At 45.9% G+C, this 27993-nt stretch overlaps 1 protein-coding gene across 2 annotated transcripts in view; it reads left to right on the top strand.

Annotated features, from left to right (window-relative positions):
• Window positions 1-27993, top strand: part of NOS3 (nitric oxide synthase 3) — a 204451-nt gene that overhangs the window by 7742 nt on the left and 168716 nt on the right. For both annotated transcript variants that reach the window (XM_029587976.1, XM_029587975.1), the window contains exons 2-3: window positions 20231-20333; window positions 27277-27425. In XM_029587976.1, coding sequence (XP_029443836.1) covers window positions 20231-20333; window positions 27277-27425 — 252 coding nt within the window. The remainder of the gene's footprint in view (window positions 1-20230; window positions 20334-27276; window positions 27426-27993) is intronic.

The raw sequence follows: 27993 nt of genomic DNA, 5'->3' as shown, positions 1-27993 counted from the left end.
GGGCTGACCCTGGAGTGGCAGGGCCCAGGGCAAATCAGCTGGAGCAAGATCCCCCTCACAGACAGAGCTGAAGAGTTGGGGGGAGGGGCTCTCCATACCTGTGGTACCTCCTGGCCTGCCGAAAGTGATGCCAGAGAGAGTCACGCCATCGATTCTATTTATCGCATTCCACATCAATTTTCCGCCCACCCCCACAGCCAAGGACAGCCCCGCGCCACAATCTCACCCCTCAGCTCCCATTCTTCCACTATCTCCCCTCTCCTTCTCTCCACCCCTATATTCCCTGCGTTCCAACTATCACCCTCCCTCCCCACCCCCTAATCTCTGGATCCCCGGCTTGAAGGCTGCCTCCTCTACCTCTCAGGGGCCTCTCGCTCTCTCTCCATGTCCCTCAATTCCCTTCCCCACTCTGCAGCAGCCTGGCCAGCAGGAGGGCAGATTCAGCAAGCCTAGCATTTCTAACCTGCTCCTGCTGCCCCTGGCTTCTCTTCCATGTGCTCAGAACAACCATTTGGCTGATAGTGGAAGGAGAAGCAGCAGGAGTGGTTTAGAAGTGATGGGACCCACCAGTCCCACTCTCCTGCTGGCCGGACCTAATGATGTGATGCTGGGGAGGGTGCGCGTGTGTGTGTGTGTGTGTGTGTGTGTGTGTGAAAGGACTTCTGTGGTGGTAGAAGGCCCATAAAAGCATAAGACTCAGGGCATTTCCCCGCTTCGCTCCTCCTAGGGACAGCCCTGGTCACCGCTGAGCTAACCAGCTCAACTGCATTTAGAACCAATGTTTATTCGTGCCTTCAAAAAAAAATGTAGCAGATTGGTAAAGGAAAGACTTTCCTTGGCTAAATCCATGTTGGCTTTGTCCCATTAAAATATGACTATCTATACGATCATCAATTTTATTCTTTGTAATAGTTTCAACTATTTTTCCTGGCACTGACATCGTGCTCACAGGTCCATAGTTTCCTGGATCACCCCTGGAACCTTTTTTAAAAACTGGCATTATGTTGGCCAATCTTCAGCTATCGTAGCTGATCTTAATGATAGTATACAGATTTCTAACAGTAGGTCTGAAATTTCATTTTTCATTTCTTTCAGCACTCTGGGAGGTATGTCATCTAGTCCAGATGATTTGTTACTTTTTAATTTGTCAATTTGCCATATTTTATATTCCAGATTCTCTGAGATTTGTTTCAGTTCCTCTGAATCATTACCTTTAAATAGCATTTCTGGCATAGGTATTTGCCTTACATCTTCCTCAGTAAAGTCCAAAGCAAAGAATGTATTTAATCTCTTCTATGGCCTTGCCCTCTCCAGGTGAAGATTTAAGATTATGCTGCCCTTAGGCAAATGACTGGGGGTGACTGTTTCACCCCTAGCAATCAGCAAGCAACAGGAGGAATCTCCTTTTTGTTAGGACCGCCGGCCATAGCGGCCCGCGACCAGGGCCAGGTGTCATGGCCGCCGGCCACAGCGGGTCGTGACCCGGGTTGGGCCGATGGCCACGGCAATAGTTGCTCACCCAGCACGTCGGGCCTTTCCGGAGGCTCCTGCTGTGGCAGGCAGCCTTCTTCTGCGTTTCTCTGGACTGTTGCCGCTGCCTAGCCTGGCCGCATGGTTCCTCTCGGCCGGGCTGGCTCCTCCCCCTCTGTTTCAGCTAAGAGCCGCACGCACGGCTGAAGAAGATATTTAAAGGAGCCATGACCGGAAATTGTCATGGCTCCCCCTGGGACTCCGCCTCCTGGTTCCTGTACTTAAGGTCTGAGTGTCAGACCTTGCCTTGTTATCGAGGCTCAGTGCTCTGTTCCTGTGTTCCGTGCTCCTGGATCCGATCTCCCCGCTCTGTCTCTTCTCCCCACTGGATTGACGCTTTTGGTTCCTGATGTCCGAACCGGTGGTGGTGATTCTCTGGTATTGACCTGGATTGGCTTCGGACCATTCTCCCGTCTGCTCATGGACCGGCTCTCGACCTCTCTCTGGACTTCGACCCTTGGACCAGCTTGGGACTATTCTTCGTTGTATACTCCTGGACTACTCACGACCAGCTGGAGGCACCAGCCGTCTGGAACCCACGACCTGTAGGAGGCGCCTGCATCCAGACTATCTTCAATCTTCAGGGAGTCTCCAAGTCCCAGCGGCCGTGTCCCTACTGGCCCCTCCTGGGGGGATTACGAGCTTCCAGGGTGAAGTCTTCATCCAAACATCTTCATCAGCAGGCCTTGCCATCCAACAGTAGAGACCGAAGAGGGTTGACCTCCTTTTTGGTAGCGCTGACTCTACCTCGGAACAAGGGTCCACGTTCTAATTCATAACACTTTTTGTGGGTGCTTTCAGAATTTGGTGCCCTAGGCATGTACCTATGTTGCCTATGCCTAAATCCAGCCTTGGTCTTTCCTTAGCACCCCTTTTACTCCTCATTCATCTAATGGTTCAACTGACTCCCTTGCTTCAAATGAGTCTTTACTTTGCAGCTCCTTACTACTTATCCTCTCTCTTTTTTTTCTCTCTACACTCCTCCTTATGAACTCTGCTCTTCGGGCAAGTCATTCCTATCTACCCTCCTCTTCCACCACCAGCTCTTGACTACATGCTTTAAGTTCTCACCTAGCTGCACTGAGTACATGGAATTGACTTCCTGTGCTGGTGTGCTGTGTTCCCTCGCTAAGAAAATTGTTAAAAATCAGTAAGTCAGTGAGCAGGATAATCAGTCTCAAAAAAGTAGGTTTGAAGATGGAATTGAAATAAGGCAAGAGAGGTTAACTGGAGTCAGTTGGACTGTTAGATGATCGAGGGGTTAAAGGGGCACTTAGAGAAGATAAGGCCATCGCGGAAAGATTAAATGATTTCTTTGCTTCGGTGTTTACTGAAGAGGATGTTGGGGAGATACCCATTCCGGAGAAGGTTTTCATGGGTAATGATTCAGATGGACTGAACCAAATCACAGTGAACCTAGAAGATGTGGTAGACCTGATTGACAAACTGAAGTGTAGCAAATCACCTGGACCGGATGGTATACACCCCAGAGTTCTGAAGCAACTAAAAAATGAGATTTCAGACCTATTAGTAAAAACTAGTAAACTATCATTAAAATCATCCATTGTACCTGAAGACTGGAGGATAGCTAATGTAACCCCAATATTTAAAAAGGGCTCCAGGGGCGATCTGTGAAACTACAGACCGGTTAGCCTGATTTCAGTGTCAGGAAAAATAGTGGAAAGTGTTCTAAACATCAAAATCACAGAACATATAGAAAGACATGGTTTAATGGAACAAAGTCAGCATGGCTTTACCCAAGGCAAGTCTTGCCTCACAAATCTGCTTCATGTTTTTGAAGGAGTTAATAAACATGTGGATAAAGGTGAACCGGTAGATATAGTATACTTGGATTTTCAGAAGGCGTTTGCCAAAGTTCCTCATGAGAGGCTTCTAGGAAAAGTAAAAGGTCATGGGATAGGTGGTGATGTCCTTTTGTGGATTACAACCTGGCTAAAAGACAGGAAACAGAGAGTAGGATTAAATGGACAATTTTCTCAGTGGAAGGGAGTGGGCAGTGGAGTGCCTCAGGGATCTGTATTGGGACCCTTACTTTTCAATATATTTATAAATGATCTCGAAAGAAATACGACGAGCGAGGTAATCAAATTTGCAGATGATACAAAATTCTTCATAGTAGTTAAATCACAAGCAGATTGTGATAAATTGCAGGAAGACCTTGTGAGACTGGAAAATTGGGCATCGAAATGGCAGATGAATTTAGTGTGGATAAGTGCAAGGTGATGCATATAGGGAAAAATAACCCATGCCATAGTTACACAATGTTAGGTTCCATATTAGGTGCTACTACCCAAGAAAGAGATCTAGGCGTCAAAGTGGATAACACATTGAAATCGTCGATTCAGTGTGCTGCGGCAGTCAAAAAAGTAAACAGAATGTTGGGAATTATTAGAAAGGGAATGGTGAATAAAACGGAAAATGTCATAATGCCTCTGTATCGCTCCATGGTGAGACCGCACCTTGAATACTGTGGACAATTCTGGTCGCCGCATCTCAGAAAAGATATAATTGCGATGGAGAAGGTACAGAGAAGGGCAACCAAAATGATAAGGGGAATGGAACAGCTCCCCTATGAGGAAAGACTAAAGAGGTTAGGACTTTTCAGCTTGGAGAAGAGATGGCTGAGGGGGGATATGATAGATGTGTTTAAAATCATGAGAGGTCTAGAACAGGTAGATGTGAATTGGTTATTTACGCTTTCGGATAATAGAAAGACTAGGGGCACTCCATGAAGTTAGCATGTGGCACATTTAAAACTAATCTGAGAAAGTTCTTTTTCACTCAACGCACAATTAAACTCTGGAATTTGTTGCCAGAGGATGTGGTTAGTGCAGTTAGTATAGCTGTGTTTAAAAAATGATTGGATAAGTTCTTGGAGGAGAAGTCCATTACCTGCTATTCATTAAGTTGACTTAGAAATTAGCCACTGCTATTACTAGCAACTGTAACATGGAATAGGCTTAGTTTTTGGGTACTTGCCAGGTTCTTATGACCTGGATTGGCCACTGTTGGAAACATGATGCTGGGCTTGATGTATCCTTGGTCTGACCCAGTATTACATGTTCTTATGTTCTTAACTGTTAGCGGGCTAGTCATTTGACAATTGGAATAATCTGCCATAACTCGTATGTGATTTATTTTTATTTCTTGTTAAGGTTCGACGTTTAATTTGGTTCTTTTCATAGTGGTGGAATATAATATAATAATATGTCGGGTTTTTAGACTTTTCTTTTTTTTTTTTCTTATTCATGGAAATCTATGCTTAGTTTTCTGGAACAAGTTATACTTGTGTTAATACATACAATTTAATAAGTTTAAAAACAAAAACTCATGCTGAAGGTATAATGGTGTTTACTGCCTCAGCTATAGTATAAAACATTCATTTTCCCAGCAGCAGAAATCCTGATTTTGGCACATGTGAAAGCACGGTTGCTCGAGAGATAGTGAACAGGTTAAGATACATGAAATTGTTTGGGCAACGTTTTTGAATGTTTGCTCTTGTAGTGACAATAACTGACCGCTGGACGGCATTTTGTGGGACGTCAGTAATGTAATGATGTAAAATACCTCCAGTACCTGAATGTAATCCACTTTGAAGTGCTGAAAAAAAGTGCAAAAAGTGGAATATAAATCTAAATAAATAAAAAAAAATTTAAAAAAGTGGTGTGCCTCATAATAAACTTTTATTTCAACAGGTTGCAATCCCTTCCCCCCAGCATTATTCCTGGACTCTCTTCTTACAGTTAATGTACTCCCTGCTTTCTGGTAGCCCCCATCTCATGTGAATCTGTTGTACCTGACTTGTCTTGCAAATCAGTTCTACTGTTTTCAGCTGCTTCCGGTTTCTTCTGTGTTTCTCAGAGTGCCTCAGCGGGTACTCCATCTGTTCCATGCAGTTACCCACTCTCTTCCTGCAGCTCAGTCTTGACTGCGAATTTATCTTTTTTTTTTCCAAGTGGCTGAGTTACTCTCTTTGTTCATTTTTTTTTTTTTTTTGTGGCCTTTTGATTTGGCTCATGATGAGAGTTGGAACATGTTAGTCAGAGGCTGTGAGCCAGAGCCTGGGCTGCTGGAGCAGATCTACTTCTCAGGGTCAATAACCTGCACACCTCGCCCTTCTCTGGATCCGCGGAGTGAGATGGGGAATGCATGTTCTACTGCTTGGCTTACTACAGCCCTGCTGACGTGTGTAACTTAAGCGCTCCTAGACCTCAGACAGCCGAGCCCTCCACACACCGTGCTAATGCCTCTTTCAGATGCTAAACACAGTGGCCGATGCAATATCGGCTCGTGGAAAATAGGTGCTCATGATCGAGCGCCCGCTCTCCTAACACCTCTCCGGGGCGCCCGATGCAATTTGCAAATGGGCTGCCGGGGTAAAAAGGAGGCGCCAGGGGAAACTGTGCAACCCTAGCGCCTCCTCGGCAGTGGGCGCCCAGGAGAGATGGCTGTCAGTGGGTTAGGAAAACAGACACAATTTTATGAGCGCCACCCTCTTAAGTCACAGGATGCACAGACAAGCAGAATTCTCTACTTTTCTGCACACTTTTTGGGCTCCTCAAAAATGAATGCCTGCTCTGGGGCAGGCATTAAGTTTGGAGACTGAAAATGTGCAGGTTGGGCGCACATTTTTTTTTGGCATCAGGAGGGTATAGCTAATAGCCTCAATATGAATTTACAAGTGATAAGCACTATTAGCTAAACGCATTTTGGATGTGCTAACCCCCATTTTGCATGCGTCTATAACCCCCGTCTGACCTTTTAAGTTGATGAAATAGCTTCACGTCATTGGAGCCAGGCCTGGTTTTATCCCAAGGCCCTGACTTCCTTAGGAAAAACCAGAATTGCAACCCCCATGCAAGCGAGGGGTGGAAAATCAGCACTGGCCCAGCCTTTGTCCGATAATATGAAGCCATTTGGACCCCCTATTTTAACTTGGTCAGAAGCTTGTTTCCGATTGCATTTGAGCTCTTGGCCTTCAGCCACGAGCCTGTGATAGCGAGGGGAGAGGAAACGGGCACAGTCTTAGGCTGTGCAAAGCTAATCCCATTTTTTTAAAGAAATGGGGGGGAGGAGGTGGAGAAAGTTGTTCTATCTGTTTAGTGCCTGGAAATGAAAGATAAAAAATCCTCAGAAGTTCACTAAAGGGCATTTACCAGTTTTCTAGACTCAGCAGAAAGTGCAATATTGGAAATACTCGCCTCATGTTTCCACTGGCAAGTTAAAAGCAAAAATAAAATAAAATAAATAAATGCTTTCCGCACAAATGTAGGGGGTGCCGGCCGGCTCGAAATTTCACAGCCTGCGTGAGCCGGTCCTGGCCCTTTCCCACCTGGGTCAGAGAGCGGCAGTTTACGTTTTCCTTAAGGGAAATCGTATTTATGAGTCGATACAGGTGCTGGGACGGCCAAACCGGTACAGGACTGGCCTGCTGGTAACGCTGGATGCCCCCACCCCCGAGGCAGCGAGGAACTGCCGCGTGGCCACCGGCAGAGCTCTGCTAGCCCAGCACCCTTTCTTTCTTTCTTTCTTTCTTTCTTTCTTTAGAATTTTTATATACCCACAATCTTGAAAGACTATCAAATCATATCGGTTTCCATTATAACAGAACATTCGCGGCTAAGGCGTTACATTAAACAAGGCATCTGATCTGAACAAGGCTGAAATCAGAGCGGGAGGAAACGGCAGCTGGGAAAAGAGTCAGGCCGCCCGGCCCTGCGTCAGAACTGCGCACCTGACACCGAGGGCAGGCCAGGGGGGGGGGAGTCACAGGACGCTGCTGCTCTCTCCAAACTGGGAGACCCCCCCCAGGATGGAAAGGGGGAGGGAGGGTTGCATATACACTCAGAGAGATCGAGGCAGGTGGAGAGGGGGTCCACTGGCTGCTCTCCCGCCCAAAATCATCTTTTTGGCACGCTTAGGGTTGGCCATAAACGAAAGCAGTGACCGATAATAATCCCACAGTTCATTCCCTACCGGACTACAAAAAAAACACACATTAATAGTGGATTCCCAACGAAAGCGCGCGCTCTCCCAAAGTTTGCATGTCCCAAGCAACCCGTGATTTAAACAGAGCTACCGATTCAAGCAAAAAGGTTGAAGAAACTTTTTTATAGGCGCTTCAATTTGTCAATGTCTTCCGAGGAGGTTTTCAAGCTTCTGATTTACTTTTTGCGTGTGAATGAAAGTCTAGGACCGCACTGAGCACGGAAAAAAAACCAAACCAGGAGATAAGAGGAGCCGTAAATGCAGCAAAAATGCAAGTAAGTTTCAATTGGATACTTAAAAAGGAAACTAAATTAATTTTAGACAAAATGACTCTTAATATACAAGCAGAAAGAAAGCGGTTGGATCTGTAGTAAGAAGAGAAATGGTAAGTTTTCGTAGTAATTTGGAATGAGCACAATCTAAAGGCAGATAATAACATTTCCGAGGGGGAAGGAGTCTGCTGTAACTAACAGAAGTGTCACTAAGTGCTGGCAAACTCCAAAACAGTTACTGAAGGGTGATAAATGCTGGAAACTGGAATAAGTTAATTCAAGGATACTGAAGTGACATCACGTGTACATTTCCCTTGCCTGGCAAGCAGCACGTGGAGAGAGAAACTGAATATATTTATAAGTGTGAATTAAATAGAAATACAATCCACACAAAGAAAAGACACTTTAAAGAAGTCTAGAATTGCATGTGCGTTTTATAACTCCTTGTGTGTGCACGGAGGGGTAGGGTATAGAAGGGTAAGGGGGGAATGTGTGGGTGGGGAAGGCATTATAGGATGACCCACACTCTCTTGCACCCCTTCCGCGTCATCCAATACCACAATTCCTCTGCTATCCATGCGCACTCTTCAACACATCCCCACCCACACTTCCCCATCCAATCTTCCCCCCACCCCCGGTTCCTCTCCCTCCACTTGTTCTCCTTCCCCCCCCCCCCCCGTCATTCTTTCCCTCCTACACTCACCCAACTGTTCTTCCTCCCCTCATTCTCCATATGCCCATCCCCCACTTGCTGTCCTCCCCCACTACCCCTATCTGCTCTCCTTATTCCTCCCACACTATCCTATCCGGTCTTCCTGATCTCCACCTGCTCTGCTTCCCTGACTCTCTCCTCTTCATACGTCTCCATCTCCTAACTTGCTCTCCCTCTACCTCCCCCACTTGCCCTTCCCCCAACCTGTCTCCTCGCTCTTTCCCCTACTCACTCCCCTCTTCTGCCTTCCCCTCCCCACCACTCTCTGTTCTGTTCCCTCCCCACCACTCTCTGTTCTGTTCCCTCCCCACCACTCTCTGTTCTTCCGTGTTCTGGCTCCCTTTTACCTCCACTGAAATAAGGCAGAAAGCCACTGGAGGGGAACGTACCCTTGTGATTGTAATGGACATGGGTGAAGCATTTGACATCATCAGTCATTCACTTTTTTTTTTTGAAATGCCTACACAGTTTAGGGCTTAGGGGGGGACGGTTCTTAAGTGGTTCAATTCATTTCTTTCAGATGGAACATATGATGTTGATTGCAGTTCTTATCTCTCTAATTTACGGTCCATGGTTCCTGGAGTTTCCCCAGGGCTCCCCACACTTTTCAGGCTCCGCCTGACCATTTTGGCAACTTTAGCTTTGGTTGCTTTTTTTTGTCTGCAGATGATGACAAAGTGGTGGCCTACCAGACTTCTCCAGGGTGAATTGTTGTCTGACTGCCATTGCTTCATGGTTGTCTGATCATAAATTGCAGCTAAATCTCCAAATGTTAGAGACCCTCTGGGTGGCTAGAGGTGATCATTTTTTAAAGAGTTTAGTTTAATTGAATGTATTTCTTAATATGCTGCAGTTTGACCAGGTTTAACAGCAGTGTACAATAAAAATGGTGTAAATACAATAAAAGTACATACAGTATACTCTAAAATACATTAAAAAATATAAACAGAAATAAACCCATAATATTACACCCTAAATTCAGTACCAGTAAAATAAACTAAACATAATAAAATAAACACATTTTAAAACTTTATATTCTAAAACATAAAACATGCAAATTAAAAAACTTAGAGGTCAATATTAAAAAAAAACCCCAGATAACTTATCCAGCTAACTTTAGCTAGATAAATTATCAGAGATATTCAACGGGATAAATGCCTCTCTGAATATCTCCAAAGTTATATGACTACATATAGGTGGATATCTTTGAAACCTAATTGGCTTTCTTTGAATATCACCGGTTCGGTCTCAGAGATATTTGGGAATGTTCCTGGATAACTTTAATCTTAACTGGCTCTTTTCAAAGAACACAGTTGGTTAAGTGGCAACAAAAAAAGGCAGCCTAATGGGCCTCTGGTCAGAGCCCTCCCACTCACCTCCCCAAGCCCCTCCAAACATTTAAGCCAAAAAGATAAATAGGCTGGCTTAGCACCCGTCCTCTGCCAGCCCACCCCTAATCCTCCTTCCACCCACCACCCTCCAAAGGCCAATGTGCTGTAGGAATTGCTGTACAATCATTTATGTTACTATTCTAATCTGTGGTAAACCACTTTGTGTGAATCTTGTATTAAAAAAAAACATAATAAATCCAAGTAATAAAAATAATAAAACAAAAGAACAGAATTAGACCAGAAGGCACACGGCACTGCACATTTAGCATTATGGCTCCCATACAGAGAACTCTCTTCTTCTGCAGCTAAGAAAATAATTATTTCAACATTTCACAAAGGAGTAAAGGCTTGGCTTTTTATGCAAGGGTTTGTCTTAATGCAAAATATTCATATGAGCAATTATACGAGTCAGTGTTCCCGTAATGTTTTAGTAACTAATTTTATTTGATTTTTTATTATTTTTTATTGCTTAAAATTTTATTTAGGCATTACTGGTTTACAGGATCATTTTTTTTCTTCTTTTGTTGTTAATATATTATGTATTTTGGGGGTTTTTTTCCCCCTGTTTTCTGTATTTTCTTTTGTACTCTGCCTGTGCAAAATAAATCTTTGTATTTTAAAGTAAACCGAATTGATCTTTGTGGATTTGTGGTCAATCAAGAAACAAATTAAAGTGAACTGAACTGACAGCCAAACAGCGGACAGTGCAGCTGGCATCTAGAGGGAGGTTTTAGGGCTGATAATGGTAGCAGCTGAAGGGCCTCACAGGAAGCCATACTCCTCCATGTTTTCAGCTGGCGGGGCCTGGGGATCTCTGGCCACTTTTCTTCTTCCTCTGAGCTCCTCTTATTTTTGCCCCATCAGCCCCGCTGCTACAGCACTTCTGGGTTCGTTTTTGTCCAGATGAACAGATGAAACCAAAATTATAAACTCCTTTTTTTTGCATTTTATAAACTGTGCTAAAAACTGATCTCTGTGATTGTGAAATGTGTTTGAATGCGATTTGCTTTTGAATTACATTAAAAGGCGCAGGGAACTATTGGAGCATCATAAAGGTGCTGCATCAGGTAATTGTCACTTTAGGAACTGAGAACTTTCCATAGCAATAAAAGTTTAAAGCTACAGAAACCGACAACAAGCATTGGGGATGATTTACTACATGGTTAAAAAGTTTGCAAACAATGTTTTAAGCACTAAAATCCCCAAATAGTGCATGTTATTTGTGATAACAAGTTTTAATTTAACTTTTAGTCTGTCACCATTTGCAAACTTTTTTTTCTGTTTGCAAATAGCAGAATTTCATGCCTGGTTCTCTGCCTATAAAATTTTATTAAAATTAATTGTTAATGAGCTGTTGCGATGCAGAATCATGCAAAGCGCTCTCCCTGAGGCATGAATGGCATTCTTCTCTCCCCTGCCACTCTGCGAGCAAGGACTGTGCAGTCTAGCTTCTCATTTTGCAGCATGCAGAGGCAAAGATTACAAACCAACAAAGCAAGCAGTAAGCTACCCCGGGTCTTGCTGGATTCTTAGGACTTAAAGCCAGGCCCTGGACCACAAACAAACAAACAAAAAAAAAGAAAATCATTATTAGCAATTCTGTGTATGGCCCAAGTGGTGTGTGTGTGTGTATATTTTTATTTTTATTTTACTTTACCTCTATTAGATTGCAACAACAGAGGACCAGACTTAAGTGTTAATTTATCTTACAGCCGATATACTTAAAGTAGACATGACTTATCACAACCACTGAATACTATTTAATATGAAACTATGTTACAGTATTTGATGGCACCTGTTTAATATAACTCAACACATTTAAGTTTTAAATTATGTGCCTTATTGTGAACCGTTGTGACGGCAACTAGCTTAACGACGGTATAGAAAAGATTTTAAATAAATAAATAAGTCCTAATTCTGGTCCATATGCCACTTTTAACCCTTATATTACCTATGCTTATCCTCTGCCCATAGGAGGTAATGACCTGCATTGTTTTCTGTGGTAGATGGTGTAAGGGTGCAGATGTGCCTTTAAGCCTGGATGATGTCATAGAGTGACATCTGCAGGTATAAAGGGTGAGACTTGCCCTTGTATTTGGGTTGCTGCTTTTCTGCTCGATTTGGCCCAGGACGCTTTCTGACTGGTGCTTAGCCTGGCCGCTGTGTATTTGGCGGAAACCCAGGGAGGCACTTTTTTTTTTTCCCCCCCCAGTGGAGAAAGTGGGTGGTATAATCCACTCCTAGTCTCATGACCCTAGCTTCCTTAGAAAGAGCCCCTAGGAGGAAATATGGGGAAGATACTCTCAAAGAGAGCAACTTGTCTTGGAGGTCTCATCATTAAATTTCCGCCTAAACTGAGTGACTTTTTCTCAGATGAACCGTGATGGATTGTGCCAGGAATTAATTCCCTATGCTGAGGAGTTTGTTATGCTGTTAAAGTGTTTTGTTTTGCTACCTGCTGTTTCAATTCTCTACTTACCGGTATTTAAGAATAATATTTATACTGTGGAAGTAGGTTTGCCAACTGTCTCTGCTTTTAGACTGGCAGTCTTGATTTCCAACTTTTTTGTTTACCGTGTCCAGTCCAGCCGCAGCACTAGGGATGGGAATCGGAGGCTAAGCCTGCCTCCTGCCCAGGAGTGGTGAACACAGGAGTGGTGAATGCAGCAGCAGCTCATCCTGCATGGAGCTGCTGCTGCCGCCTCTGTGTCGATGTCTTGTGTCCAAATCCATTTGCTGCTGTTGGGCAGGCCTGAAAGGCGGGCCGTCCTCCGCTCTCTACTCCTCTGCTGGCCAACTAGCTTGTCCTGCTCCAAGGAGAGAGAGAGCGAGAGCGAGCGAGTGTGCTGCCTCCTCTCACTGTTGTTTCCTGACCGACTCCTGTTACCAGCCTCCACATTGGCTGGCTGGCCTGAAAGAGAGAACTGCCACCAGTAAGGAGGAGGGAGGGACTGCTGACTGGGAGCAAGATGGTGGGGGGGGGGGGGGGGCATAGAGCCTAGAAGAGGGGGGCTCAGGGGGATGATAGTGGTGGTCAGGGAGATGGGAAGAGGGTGAGGAGGAGAGGGGTCTCAAGGGGATGGTGGGCAGAGGCTAGGGGGTCAGCAAGATGATGGGAAGAAGGTGAGGATGAGAGGGGGCTCAGAATGGTGTGGAGCGGGAAGGGGATTAGGAAGATAGGAAAAGGGTGAAGAGGAAAAGGGGCTCTGGGGAATGGTGGGGGCCGAAGGTAGGAGATCATGATGACGGTGGTAAGAGGATGAGGAGGGGGCCTCAGGGGGAGATATGCAGAGGTTAGGGGTTTGAGGGATATGGTGGGAAGAGGGTGAGGAGGAGAGGGGGCCTGGAGGGATGATGGGAAGGGGGAATCAAGAAATGTGAGAAGAAGCTGAGAAGGGGGATCGGGAGTAGGATGTCAGAGGGAGGGGATCAGGGGATGTTGGGTAGGAAGGTAGTCAAGAAGGTGCTGGCCAGAATTGGGGGGGGGGGTCTTCTGGGGTGAGAGAAGATGGTATTTTTGCCTAGTAGGCTTTGGCTACTAGGATCGATCACCGGCTTCGTGATAAGGTGAAAGAGCTCTGGCCTAATAGAGGACTTGGTCAGAAGGAGGCTAGTGCTAAACCTGCACCTCGGATGGTTCCAGTAATTCCTGCTGCCAGTGGAGATGAACCGATGCAACTTGGTCACGGACATTTGACTTCCAAAGAGAGAAGACTTTGGAAGAGGTATGGTCTATGCATGTACTGTGGACAGACTGGTCACGATGTCCCAACATGCCCCATTCGTTCGGGAAACGGACTGGCCTAAGTCCTGCAGGAGGACTGTTCTTAGGCCTTACTACGCCCTCTCCTCCGCTCTCTCTCCCAGTCTCCTTGATCTGCGGACCGTCTAAGGTTCAAACTCTTCCCTGGTGGATTCAGGGGCAGGAGGCAACTTTATTCTTTGACGCCTAGTGGAACATCTGAGGATTCCCCTCGTTACCTTGAAGGTTCCACTACTCCTATCCTCCATCCATGGAGAGACCTTACTGGGTGACGTGACTTGCCAAACTGTACCGGTAACTCTCCGTACCGGAGCTCTCCATATTGAGTCAATTCCCTTCTTTGTGTTAGAGAAGGCCGTGCACCCTATCGTCCTAGGGTTACCCTGGTTGCAGTTGCACCAACCCCAATTTGCCTGGGCATCCTTGGAACTCTCCTGCTGGGGCCCAGGTTGTCATGGGAAGTGCCTTAAGGAGATTGCTCCTGTCATCTGCATGCCTACTACTCCAGCGATGCCAGGACTGCCGCCCCAATACGCATCTTTTAGTGATGTGTTTTCCAAAGAAGCTGCTGACATCCTTCCTCCGCATAGGTCCTATGACTGCGCCATAAGACTGAAACCCAATACTGAACCTCCTAAAGGACATGTCTATCCACTCTCAGCGATTGAGAACAAGGCAATGTCCAAATACATCGAGGAGAATTTACAGAAGGGGTTTATTAGACCATCGAAGTCTCCAGCCGGCGCAGGCTTTTTCTTTGTGGGGAAGAAGGACGGTACCCTGCGTCCTTGTATAGATTACTGAGGTCTGAACGAGATCACGATTAAAGACCACTACCCTCTGCCTTTAATCTCAGAGCTGTTTGACCAGCTTCAGGGGGCCAAAATATTCTCAAAACTTGACCTGAAGGGGGCCTACAACTTAGTTCGCATTCGTAGTGGCAACGAATGGAAAACAGCCTTCAACACTTGAGAAGGCCATTTTGAGTACTTAGTTATGCCCTTCAGCCTGTGCAACGCACCCATAATATTTCAGAACATGATGAACGACATCCTGCGGGACCTGCTGTACAAGAGTGTCGTGGTATACCTGGATGATATCCTGATATTTTCCCAGGATTTGCCCACTCATCTAGAGGATGTCAAGCAAGTACTACGCCGACTCCGTGAACCCCGGCTCTATGCCAAACTCTCCAAGTGCGAATTTCATTAAGACTCAGTGCCTTTTCTTGGCTATATCGTGTCTAAAGATGGCTTCCAGATGGACCCTCAAAAGCTCGAGAGTATCAAAAATTGGTCCCAACCTACCAGCCTGAAGGCCCTGAGACGATTCCTGGGGTTTACCAACTATTATAGAAGCTTTATAAAGAACTACTCTTCTTTAAGAGTACCCTTGACCACAATGACCCGCAAGGGTGCCAACGCTTCAAAATGGTCTGTGGAGGCCATTTCCGCTTTTTGAGAAACTAAAGACTGCCTTTTCCACGGAACCATGCTTGCAGCATCCTGACCCCAACAAGCCCTTTATCGTAGAAGTTGATGCTTCAGATATCTGTGTGGGGGCTGTATTGAGCCAGACTGGAGACTCTAAAGCCTTCGTCCCAGTTCACTCTTCTCACGACGTTTCTCCCCGGCAGAGAAGAACTATGGGATCGGCGATAAAGAGCTCTTGGCAATAAAGCTTGCATTTGAGGAATGGCGGCCTTGGCTCGAAGGCGCTCAACATCAAATAACCTTATTCACGGACCACAAAAATCTAGAGTATCTCTGCCATGCACAACGTCTTAACCACAGACAAGCTAGATGGTCCTTATTTTTCAATCGTTTTGACTTTGTGCTTAAATATCGCCCTGAAGACAGAAATACCAGAGCTGATTCCTTGTCACGCTCCTTTCTCTCGGAGGATGTGCCTGAAGAACCTCAGCACATAATTGACCCAAAAAAAGTCATCTTGGTGACTACACAGTCTGTGCCCGCTGGTAAGACCATCGTGCCTAAACACCTCAGGAAGAAAGTGCACTTTTTGGCACACGATTCCAAGCTGACTGGCCATCCTGGTCATCGCCGTACCCTGCTCAAGATCCAGAAGTTTTATTGGTGGCCTACTATCAAGAAGGATACCCTATCCTACGTGGCATCCTGTACCAACTGTGCCAAACATAAACCTGCTTCTGGACAACCGTGGGGTTTGCTGCAACCACTGCCAGTTCCGGAACAGCCCTGGTCACACATCGCTACTGATTTTGTAGTCGATTTACCCCCTTCTGGAGGAATGAATACCATCTGGGTAACAGTTGATCGCTTCAGCAAGATGGCCCATTTCGTGGCGCTGCCTGGCTTACTTTCAGCCTTGGAGCTCAAGCTCTTCATATCGCACATTTTTCGCCTTCACGGCCTACCAAGACACATTGTCTCAGACCGAGGATCTCAATACACGGCAAGATTCTGGAGGGCCTTGTGCAAGTTATTCGACATCTCTCTAGATTACACTTCAGCCTATCATCCGCAATCAAATGGCCAAACAAACGGATGAATAGAACCTTAAAACAGTTCATTCGACCAAAGCTCTTACCATAATCCACAAAACCATCCACAAACAACTACCTTTAGACCTCCAGATCCTCCTCAGACTCCACACCTCATCCAAACCCATCAGAGAAATTTACAAAGGTTCTCTACAAGCACCCTCAACCAAAGCCACACGCCACGCCACCACCAAAGAACGAGCATTCTCGATAGCAGGACCTACTATTTGGAATAATATTCCACTGGACCTCAGACAGGAACCCTGCCTACAAACATTTCGGAAAAAACTCAAAACCTGGCTATTTAGCCAAGCTTTCCCATAATCGTTCCGATTTAGGAACTTCTGAATTTAAGCCTATCTTGCTTTATATGTAGCCAAGCCCTCTTATACTCACAATGGTTATCTCTCTCATTTTCTTTCTTCAGCTCCCAAGTTTGCTCTCCTTGTTAAATGTAACTTTGCTTCCTGCGAATGATCTATTGTTAAATGGTTGTTAAGAATGTTAACCCACTAGTTACATGTAAACCGATCTGATATGACACGTGTCATGAAGGTCGGTATATAAAAGAATTAAATAAAAATGTGAGTTGCCGTCAGAATAACTGAGCTGAACTGTTAGCTTGGGCTGAATTCGCCATCAACTCTCATCCAGCAACATCAACTGGATCAACAACTTTTGAAGTGGTATTTGGACGCTCTCCAACACCGCCACTTCCACTGAAGCTCTCAGTGAAATCCCCAGCAGCTCAATCTACTGCTGATGAAATCCATAACCTGTGGACTCAGACGAAAGACATGTTAGTTAAAGCGAGTGACCGCGCTAAGAAGTTCTATGACGCTCACCATTCTCAAGCGCTTGTCTTCAAGCCTGGTGACAAAGTCTGGTTATCTACTAAACATCTCAGACTGAAATTACCCTCCACTTGGTTCGCTCCTCGCTATGTTGGACCATTTCCAATCCTCCATCTTGGCAACATCACCTACAGTCTGAAGTTACCACCCGGACTAAACATCCACAACGCTTTTCACATTTCACTCTTGAAACCTCTCAAACTCAGTGAATTCTCTTCCAAGACTCAGGAACCACCTGCCATCAACACAGAAGATGACCTAGAATTCAAGGTCGAAGAGATTCTTGATGTCCGAACACGAGGCAAAACACTTGAATACCTCCTTTCTTGGGAGGGTTTCGGCCCCGAAGAAAAATCTTGGGAGCCTCAGGCTAACCTCCTTGATAAAGAGATGCTCCATCAATTTCGTCTCGTGCATCCTTCAAAACCTAAACCTGGTACCCGCAGAGGAGACCGCCCTTTGAAGGGGGGTACTGTTACGACTGTCGCTGCCTGACGTCTCCACTCCGCCCTCCTTACCTCTCTGGCGACTCCTCCTGCGGTTGACAAGACGTTTGGCTGCCATGGCGTCTGCCTGCCGTCCTCTCCGGCATCCCCAGTCTGGCTTGGGCACTGCCTCCCGTCATGCTGTCCAGCTGCCTTAGGGTGAGCATGCCGCGCGGCCCTGCTTCAAATACTTTCTTTGGCATGAACCTCAGGGGTGTGCCCCTGTGATGATGTCACACATCCCAGATACAAAAAGCCTACACTACTGCTAGCTAATCGAGTTAGCAAGGATCAGGTTTTCGTACTGGTGAACTCCTTACGAATGGGATTTGCTCTCCATACCTAGCTACTCTGCCTCTCCATTATTGGACTTACTCTATTTGGGGTACCCGCTGCTCGGGGGCCTCACTCTTCTCTTTCAAGTCGCTGTCTGGAACCGGTACTCGCTCCTCGAGGGCCCATGTTCCTGGACTCGCTGCCTGGACTTCATTTCTGCCTGGAAGATACCGCAGCCTACACCATCAGTGAGTTACTATCTACTTCTCTCAGAGCTGTTCCCTGGAACCAGGTACTCGCTTCTCGAGGGCCTGCCTCTACTCCAGCTCCTGTGATTCCTACCGAGAGAAACTGCTGTGTGAGTACTCAACCAACGAGGCTCTATTCCAGAACCCTGCATATACTTCATTGTACTCACTATCTCAGTTTCTCTTCACTACAGCACAGCCATTGTGGGATCGCTCTTCCAGAGCTCTGAGGGACTACAAGCCCAGCCGGGCTTCATTTCTGCTCACTACTGCCACCTCTGGTGGCTCCTCATTACTGTTAATAACAGAATTATCTGTGTTGTGTGTCCTAAGCTGAGCCTGACCTGTGGCCCCTCACGGGACTTCCCCCTGTGGGCATGGTCAGCAGCCACAATGTCCAAGGGTCCACCCAAAACCTTACAAACAATAACAGCTTTCTTGGGTAGGGTTGTTGCTGTTTGAGTCCTGCAAGTTAGTGCTGTTTTGGTATGGCAGATTTGGCTCTTGGGGTAACTGTATTCTTGGCAGGCTGTGAGATCTTTTATTAGCTCTCTGTAAGTATTATTAAAAAATATTGTACATGAGCTATTGAGATAATATTGATCCTGTCTTCAGATGTGAATATCTCTTATGGGACATTGGAAGATGGTACCTATTTGGTTTCAAGAGCTTATATAATATTTTTAGTTGTTTAATTATCAAAATGTCAGGGTGAATAGTCCTCTATTTTTTTAAGTATTTAGCAGTCCATCTATAGAAAAGAAGAAAAATGATGTTAAATTGATGTTAGACTGTTAAATGTAAGGACTTGAACAAGTTAATGTAAATTGGTTATTTACTCTGTCAGATAATAGAAGGACCAGGGGGCACTCCATGAAGTTAGCAAGTAGCTCATTTAAAACGAATCGAAGAAAATTCTTTTTTCACTCAGCGCATAGTGAAACTCTGGAATTCATTGCCAGAGGATGTGGTTACAGCAATTAGTGTTACTGGGTTTAAAAAAGGTTTAGATAAGTTCCTAGAGGTTAAATCCATAAACTGCTTTTACAGTAATTAATAAGCAATAGTAGCTTGTGATCTATCTAATGTCTGGGTACTTGCCAAGTACTTGTGACTTGAATTGTCCACTGTTGGAGACAGGATGCTGGGCTTGATGGACCCTTGGTCTGACCCAGTATGGCATTTTCTTATGTTCTTATGTAGACCTCTCCTCCCCCATTATCCCCTCTTCCCCAGTCCTCCAGTTTAGTGGGGTGTCTAGTTACTGTCCACGGAAATGCTGACCACCCTATATGGAAGCGTGTGGAACCTTTTAAAATACCGTATCTCTAATTTTGTGTTTAATAAATTTGGCTTTATTGGAACCACCAGTCCCAAATTGTGGACTGGATCCTTTTCCCAGGGTTTGGGTATACCTGAGGTGTGGAAGATGCTTGTGAGATGTGGTGGGTTAGAAAAGGCAGTAAGGGGGAGTCAGTTACAGCCGCAGAGGGGAAATTATTTGCCTGTCTAGTACAAAGGATCGTCAAAAGAAGCCCATGGGAGCCTGGTCCACTAAATCTTCTTTTCAACTACTGATTTTTTTTTTTTTTTTTTTTAATAAACCCATGAATCAGTGCATGGCTTTTATTTTATGTACTCCTAGCAGGGTTAATGCGTGTTCCAGGGCAATCATAAGAATATAAGAGGTACCATGCTGGATCACACCAAGGTCCATCCAGTCCAGCAGCATCCTGTCTCCGACAGAGGCCAGTTCGGGTCACAGCAACCCAGCAGATCCCGAAAAATTAGATGTTTCTTGTTACTCACTCCCAGGGATAGCAGCAGCTTTCTCTACTCTACCTGGCTAATCAGGTGGTATGGACTTTCCAAATCTCTTTTAAACCCTGCTGCGCTAGTCATCTTCACCACGTCTTCTGGCAACAGATTCCATAGCTTGATTGTGTGCTGAGTATTTTTTTTTCTTGTACTTGATTAGTAGACCTCATGTATTTGCCAACATTGTGTAGAGCACAAATGACTCTCCCTTTTTAAATTCAGGAAGCAATTAAAAAAAAAACAAACCCTGTAACTGCAGCTGATTAATGAAGATACCGGAGTATCAGCGCAATTAGAAGGATCCTGAGTAATGAAGCAGCTGCATTGCTGTCTTCTCTTCCTCTGCAGGTCAGCCAGCGAGTGCCCCGGCCAGGCCCAGAAGTACACGCGGCTGAAGAACTGGCAGACGGACACACTGTGCTACGACACGCTGAGCGCGCGGGCGGAGCAGGCAAGTGTATTCCCTCACCCGCTTCAAGTGCTACTCTCTCTTCTTAGGATGCCTGTCCTTGAGCTTAAGGATGGGTCACTGGGCTTCAGGTGTGCCGTTGTGAGTGGGCTCAGAATAAAAGTCCCTGTGCAGCTTTGTAGGGAAATGTTGCACCTGTAGAGAGGGGATGTTCTTAAAACACAGGCTCTGTCAGCAGAATGTTCTTACACAAGAAGTTCCATGAGAAGGTATCAACATAAGAGCTCTCCCATCTCCATATGTTCCCTTCCATAACCCCTGACCAATAGAAGAGCTCTCCCGCCTGTGTGTGCTCCCTTCCACAACCCCTGACCAATAGAAGAGCTCTCCCGCCTGTGTGTGCTCCCTTCCACAACCCCTGACCAATAGAAGAGCTCTCCCGCCTGTGTGTGCTCCCTTCCACAACCCCTGACCAATAGCAGAGCTCTCCCGCCTGTGTGTGCTCCCTTCCACAACCCCTGACCAATAGAAGAGCTCTCTCGCCTGTGTGTGCTCCCTTCCACAACCCCTGACCAATAGAAGAGCTCTCCCGCCTCTGTGTGCTCCCTTCCACAACCCCTGACCAATAGAAGAGCTCTCCCGCCTGTGTGTGCTCCCTTCCACAACCCCTGACCAATAGAAACCTGTACTTCATTCTACAATCACTTACCAACAGAAGAACTCTTCTAGCTGCTTGTGCTTAGAGGATGAGTCTCGCAGGAGGGAAGGGTTAGGTCGGCCGTCATAGTGGGTGATTTGATTATTAGGAATGTAGAGAGTTGGGTGGTTGGTGAATGTGAGGAGCACTTGGTAACTTGCCTGCCAGGTGCAATGGTGGCATACTCACGTGTCATCTAGATAGGATTTTAGACAGTGCTGGGAAGAAGCTGGCTGTCATCATACATGTGGGCACGAATGACATAGGATGGTGTGGGAGGGAAATTCTGGAACCCAAATTTAGGCTTTTAGGTAGAAAGTTGAAATCCAGAACCTCCAGGGTGGCATTCTCTGAAATACTACCCTTGTTTCATGCACAGGTCCCCAGAGGCAGGCAGAGCTCCGGAGTCTCAATGCGTGGATGAGACAATGGTGCAGGGAAGAGGGATTTATTTTTGTAAGGAACTAGACAACATTTTGGGGACGGGAGAGTCTCTTCTGAAAGGATGAGCTCCACCTTAACCAGAGGTGGATCTGGGTTTCTGACGCTAACCTTTAAAAAGGTAGATGGAGCAGCTTTTAAACTAGAACAAAAGGGAAAGAAGACAGTTGCTCGCAGCACAATGTTCAGAAGGATGTATTTTCGAAGGATACTAACAAAGCAGGAGAGTTAGGGCATCCCAACAGAGAGATTCCAATAAAGGCAAAAGTAGTCCACGTGCCTATAAGTAAAGAATCACCTGAGCTAAAAGATTCCAAATTATCCAAACAAAAAAAAACCACACTTTGAAATGTCTGTACACCAATGCCAGAAGTCTAAGAAGTAAGATGGGTCAGTCAGAGTCTATAACCAAAAGCTAGTCTGTTACTATTATGGCCTGGGTGAACCCTTAGTTTAGCTAGGAAGAGTATAGGTTAGCGAGTGGTGGGAGGATGCGTTGAAATGCAATGCTCTCCCTTTTGAGAGGTCTGGATCGACCGTCCCTCTGAAAGACTATACAGCAGCTCTCTACAGAGAGCCCGGAGTCAGTCCCTTATGGTTTGCTCAGCGTTAGGAGGTAGAGAGGAGCTTTTGCTTGAATTGCCTTTTTTTTTTTTCCAGGCCCAATCGAGGGAGCCAGGCAAACCCTGCCTGGGGATACTGACAAGAGTCGGGAGGGTTTTCCTTATCCGGTCCACTCCCTGGCTGATAAGGATTTTCCACACTGGGTATATTTTTGTGGGTTTAAGTGGTAGGAGCCTCGTGAGAGGAGCCTAGGGCACGGGGAACCCTGGGCCTGGCGCTGTGCAGGTTAGGGGATGAAGTGCCCTCCGTGAGCACAGGAGGTGTCGGTGACCTGCTACAAGGAAGATCTCCGGTGTTTAAATTCAGTTAAGAGGAAAAAAAAAACACTTTAATTTCAAGATCCAGGAGGAGGTTTTGGCTGCCCCTTCCTTCCTGTTTGAAGCGAGGAGAGCTGCTTGCTTCAAGGGGACCCCTTCCCATCAGGGATCCAGAAAGAAGAGGTAAAGAGGGCTTGTGTAAGGGAAACCATCAATCGCCGAGGACACCCGTCTGGCGTCTTCACCCCCTGGGGAGAGAGAAGGAAGATTTACTCTCTGTGCCATAGACTATTTGCTATTTTTGTCAGATTGGAAGGGGTTTTCGACCAGCTTAAGGGGAGACCCTGCCCACCTGGGAACTTCACTTAACCAAGCCCTAGAGCAGGGGTGGGCAGTTCCGGTCCTCGAGGGCCACAAACCAGTCTGGTTTTCAGGATATCCCTAATGAATATGCATGAGAGAGATTTGCATGCACTCTGCCTCAGTTGTATGCAAATCTATGGCATGCATATTCATTAGGATATCCTAAAACCTCGACAGGTTTGTGGCCCTCGAGGACTGGAATTGCCCACCCCTGCCCTAGAGGGTAGTTGTTTCTATGGCCCTGGTATGTGAGTCCTGCCCAGACGGAGGGAAAGAGATTGTAAGAGAATGTGGCAGGACCCTCCAGCCCCTCTGTTCCATTCTAGATATCAAACAACACCTGAGCTTTCCATCCCTCCTTGCCCTCCTCTCACTTAGGAGAGCTGGGATTGGTTGCTCCTTGCTTTTATAACCAGCCATTTTGCAGTTGAAAGTCGGGCTAGAATCGGTTCGGCAAGCACCTGTGACAGGTGCTTGGTGGCGTGAGGCGACTGAAGACTAGAAGAATCCTGTTTTTTTTTTTTTTGGAAGGGACTAGGAATAGCTCTGCTCCTTTGAAGAAGATCATCCTCGCTGGCTGGAATCAGGAGTGCAGCAGGGGCTGAAGACCAGCGAGCCCATTCAGTTCATAAGTGTGTGGCAAGCACCTGTGATGGCAGCGCACCAGTCTAGGAAGATTTTTTTTTTTTTTTGGCTAAAGAAAGCAGAATCTCTCTCTTTTTATGTGGCGAGGAAGTTTTACAAACCACGGCCCCTCGGTGGGGGCCTGGCTGGATTCACCAGGTTCCTGAACCACTGACCTTAGGAGTCGCCTTTTCAGAACAGCCGAAAGGTGTCAAGTAAGATGGTGGAGACCCCATCCGGACCTCCACCTACAAGGGACCAGGATACAGGGCTGGGTGTTTGGGACGATGGCAGAGCCTCAGGTAGTAATGCCAGAAGGGGGACCCCTGACACAGGAATCCCAATTAAACCGCTGAGAGAGCTTTCAGTGCACGCTTTCCACCAGCGTGAGAAACTCAATCAGTTTGCTAAGGTAAAGGACCCCTTCTCAAGATGAGACACCATAACTGTAATAAATTCAGCTGTAACTGCACACTTATTTAAAGATGGAGTTTAATTTGACTTTAGCCAATCAGTAAATTATTATTTAACACCCAGTGCCTGGTCTTGCGTGTTTTGTTACAGCAACTCCCTTTTGGGGTTGCCAAAGCTACCAATACACACAGGACGCAAGTCTTCCCTCACCCCCCCCTAAAAAGAATCCCCCTCTGGGATAGAGAGTTCAGGATGGGAGGAGTGCTAGCTGGAGGAGCCCTGATGAGATAAATAAGTTGTGTCCCCTGAAAGAAGTGACTCCTTCCAAAAAAAGGGGTTACAAGAAGAAAACAAGAGAATTCTGCGGTACTGCAATTTTAGTTATTGTGCCATTTTTATCATCAGCATTTGAACAGTAAAGACTTTAATTCTGGACACCAACAAAGTGGTTCCAGAGTGGCTATTTGTGCACACAACACATAGTGAGTACACATATCTGTCTCCCAAGGGACTCAGACCGAGAAATAGAGGAAGTGAGACCCTTCACTCCTAGTATTACGGGCCCTGAAAAATTAACTCTTTCCACCCATAAAAAAGATCCACACTCTGGGAAAGGAGTCTGTAAGAAGAGCTAGTCAGGTGTCCATGCTCCAGAGAACTACAAATAAGTTTATGGCTCCACCGGAGTATGACATACCTCCCAATGTGGGGTTACAAGTGTATAGCACTGAATGAAGAGGTAGACATAATTGGCATCTCAGAGACCTTGTGGAAGGAGGACAAGCAATGGGACAGTGCTAACAAAGGTACAAATTATATTGCAATGATATGGAGGATCAACTTGGTGGGGGTGGGGTGGAGAGGGCTCTCTGTCCGGGATGGCATACAGTCCAAAATGATAAAAATCTTGCAGGAGACTAAATGCAGAGTAGAATCTATATGGGTAGAAATCCCTTGTGTGTCAGGGAAGGCTATAGTGATAGGAGTATACTACCGTCCACCTGGCCAAAATTATGAGACAGACGATGAAATGCTAAGAGAAATTAAGGAAGCTAACCAATTTGGTAGTGCAGTAGTAATGGGAGATTTCAATTACCCTGGGTAAATGTAACATCAGGACATGCAAGAGACGTAAAATTCTTGATGGAATAAATGACTGCTTCATGGTTCAATTTATTCAGGTACCAACAAGAGAGGGAGCTATTTTAGATCTAATTCTTAGTGAAATGCAGGATCTGGTGAAAGAGGTAATGGCTGTAGGGCCATTTGGCAACAGTGATCATAGTGTGATCAAAGTTGACTTAATGACTGGTAGGGGGAACAATAAGTAAATCTACAGCTCTGACACTAAACTTTCAAAAGGCTCCTAGGGGACATTTTAAAGAATGTCCACATCAGTTGCACACTCTTAACCATTGTTGCTGAAAGGAGCAGCAATAATGGTTAAGAGTGTGCAACTAATATGGACATTCTTTAAAAATGCTACTGTATCTTAGAAGTGCAGTCCAGATGTATTCCGCATATCAAGAAAGGTGGAAGGAAAGCCAATCAGCCTGCATGGTTAAAAAGCAAGATGAAACAGGCTATTTTATCCCAAAAAAACTTTCTTCAAAATTGGAAGAAGGATCCATCTGAAGAAAATAGGGTAAAGCATAAGCAGTGGCAAGTTAAATGCCAAACACTCATAAGACAGGCTAAGAGAGAATTTGAAAAGAAGCTGGCCGTAGAGGCAAAAATTCATAATAAAAACTTCTGTAAATATATCAGAAGCAGGAAGTCTGTGAGGGAGTTGATTGGACCGTTAGATGATCGAGAGGTTAAAGGGGCATTTAGGGAAGATAAGCCAAATGAGGAAAGACTAAATTAATTCTTTGCTTTGGTGTTTACTAATGAGGATGTTGGGCAGATACCCATTCTGGTAATGTTTTTTAAGGGTGATGATTCAGATGAACTGTGAACCAAATCACGGATGTAGGAGGCCAGATTGACAAACTGAAGAGTAGTAAATCACCCGGACCAGATGGTATACACCCCAGGGTTCTTAAAGAGCTCAAAAATGAAATGTCGGTTCTATTATTAGTAATTTGTAACCTATTATCAAAATCATCCATTGTACCCGAAGACTGGAGGGTGGCCAATGTAATCCCGATATTTAAAAATGGCTCCGGGGTGATCCGGGAAACTACAGACAGGTGAGTCTGACTTCAGTGCTGGGGAAAAATCATGGAAACCTATTAAAAAGAACAAAATCACAGAACATATAGATGGACACGGTTTAATGAGACACAGCCAGCATGGATTTAAGCAAGGGGAGTCTTGCTTCACAAATCTGCTTGTGCTCCTTTCTACAACCACTGGCCCGTGAAACTCTTTCAGCAGCCTGTGCTTTTCCCCATGCTTCTCTCACCTGTAGCAGGTGAGAGATGTAGCAGGGCTCTCCCAGTTGCCCGTTCTCTCTTCCACAGCCTCCTGAGCCACGCGAGAGCCACTTTTTTTCTGCTGCACGTGCTCCTGTCCACAGCTGTCTAAGCAATAGTAGAGCTTTCCCCATTGCACCGGGCATTCTTTGGCAGCCGCATTTAAATTGAGATCCTCAGAAATCATTTCTAAAATCGTTTCTACTAATTCTGAAAGATAAGAGAATAAAAGCATTAGCTGGATTATTAGTCAAAGGGGTGGCGTATCATTCTGTACCTCACTTTGCGTGAGTTATTCGGAAGCAGTGCTGCTTTGGGTCAGCTGATCTGTGAGTGGAATGCTCTTATCGTATAAATTCAGTAAACATAAGACTGGGATTAATTTTCAAACAAACAGGCGCCTTCTGCATGGGTAAGAAATAGCATTAACACCCCCCCCCCCCTAAATCATCCACCTCCAGGTAAGTGGGTCGTTAGCCACCAGGAAATGTGCATGCATTTCATAACGAGTGCGTTTTGGCAGCATAGGAAAGAGGTGATTCAGGAGGGCACACTTGCAAATTTCGGTTTCCTAAATGCGAATGTGTCTGTGTATGTGTGTGGGTGGGAATCATTCTGCTAACATGCATGCTTTACGCCATCGTTTAACACTGCGCCAATTACCGCGCCTGCACTTTTATCCGCAGTCCAAGCCAATGTTCAGACAATGTACGCGGGTCCCCTTGTGCTTGAGAATCAACTGGGTTGGAGCGGGCCGAAAAGCAAGGCCGTGCATTGCCAGCTGGGCGCCCCTGTTGGAAATGCACCCCAATGTTTTCGTCAGGAATTCTACATGAGGAACGTTTCTATTGCTAAAGCTCTCCCAAGTGGAAACTCTTCTACCCATGCTCTGTAGTACAGCAGCTCTGAACCCTGTCCTGCAGGCACATCTAACCAGCCTGGCTTTCAGGATGTCCGCAGTGGGGTGTGCAGGAGATATATCCGCAGACATCGGAGACCCAGGGTATGCAGATCTGTCTCTGTCTTCATCGCGGTTATCCAGAAAACCTGAACATGCAAGCCCTCCAGGATGGGGGGGGGGGGGGGGGGTTGGAAACCAATGCTCTAGCTGACGCTGTTTGTCTGTTCTCTTTGCTTTTCCTTCTCAGGAGCTCGCCTGCAGTGAGAAGAGATGCCTGGCCTCTGTCATGTTTCCGAGTCAGATAACGCGCAGACCCCCAGAGGCACCACAGACAAGGGACGAGCTCCTACCACGGGCCCGTGACTTTATTAACCAGTATTACAGCTCCATCAAACGGTAAGATGAGCGGGGGTGGGGGAGTGGGAATGGACATCCACTCCCCCACTTTTAGCTCCGAAATAATATGCTAAGAGTACTGCCTCCAAGCTGAGGATCATTTCACTAACCAAAGTACCAGGACAAAGATTTCCTTAATAAACCCTCGCTGATGACCACTGTCAGCTGGGCAGCTGCACGTATCCCTCAGAAGTATTCTCCCATCATTTAGGGCACCAAGTGGAGCAGGCGCTCCTTCTCCAAGCCTAGGGTCAGATTGCTATCCAGCGCTGCAGCTGCATCAAACACAAGAGGAAGAAAAGGCTCTCTTTTTTTTTTTTTGTAGAAGAAATGTACATGAATCCTGGCCATTTCCTTCAATAGATCTGCAGATCTATAAAATGTGGTAGTCACTACAAAAAGGGTCATGGGGCATCAGTGTTTGAAAAGCTGCAGTTCTCTTCTCGGACGGTGGAAGAATTAAGGAAGGTGAGGAAAATGATAATGGATATCTCCAAAGTCCTTTCCCGCCAGTCTCTGAAACGCATGGAAATGTCGTTCCTGCTTTTCTTACACAAATCAGGCCTCT

Source organism: Rhinatrema bivittatum, chromosome 2 (assembly GCF_901001135.1).
Source record: "Rhinatrema bivittatum chromosome 2, aRhiBiv1.1, whole genome shotgun sequence".
Taxonomy (NCBI): Eukaryota; Metazoa; Chordata; class Amphibia; order Gymnophiona; family Rhinatrematidae; genus Rhinatrema; species Rhinatrema bivittatum.
The sequence above is the reverse complement of the archived record's forward strand: the minus strand, read 5'-3'. Positions and strand labels throughout refer to the sequence as shown.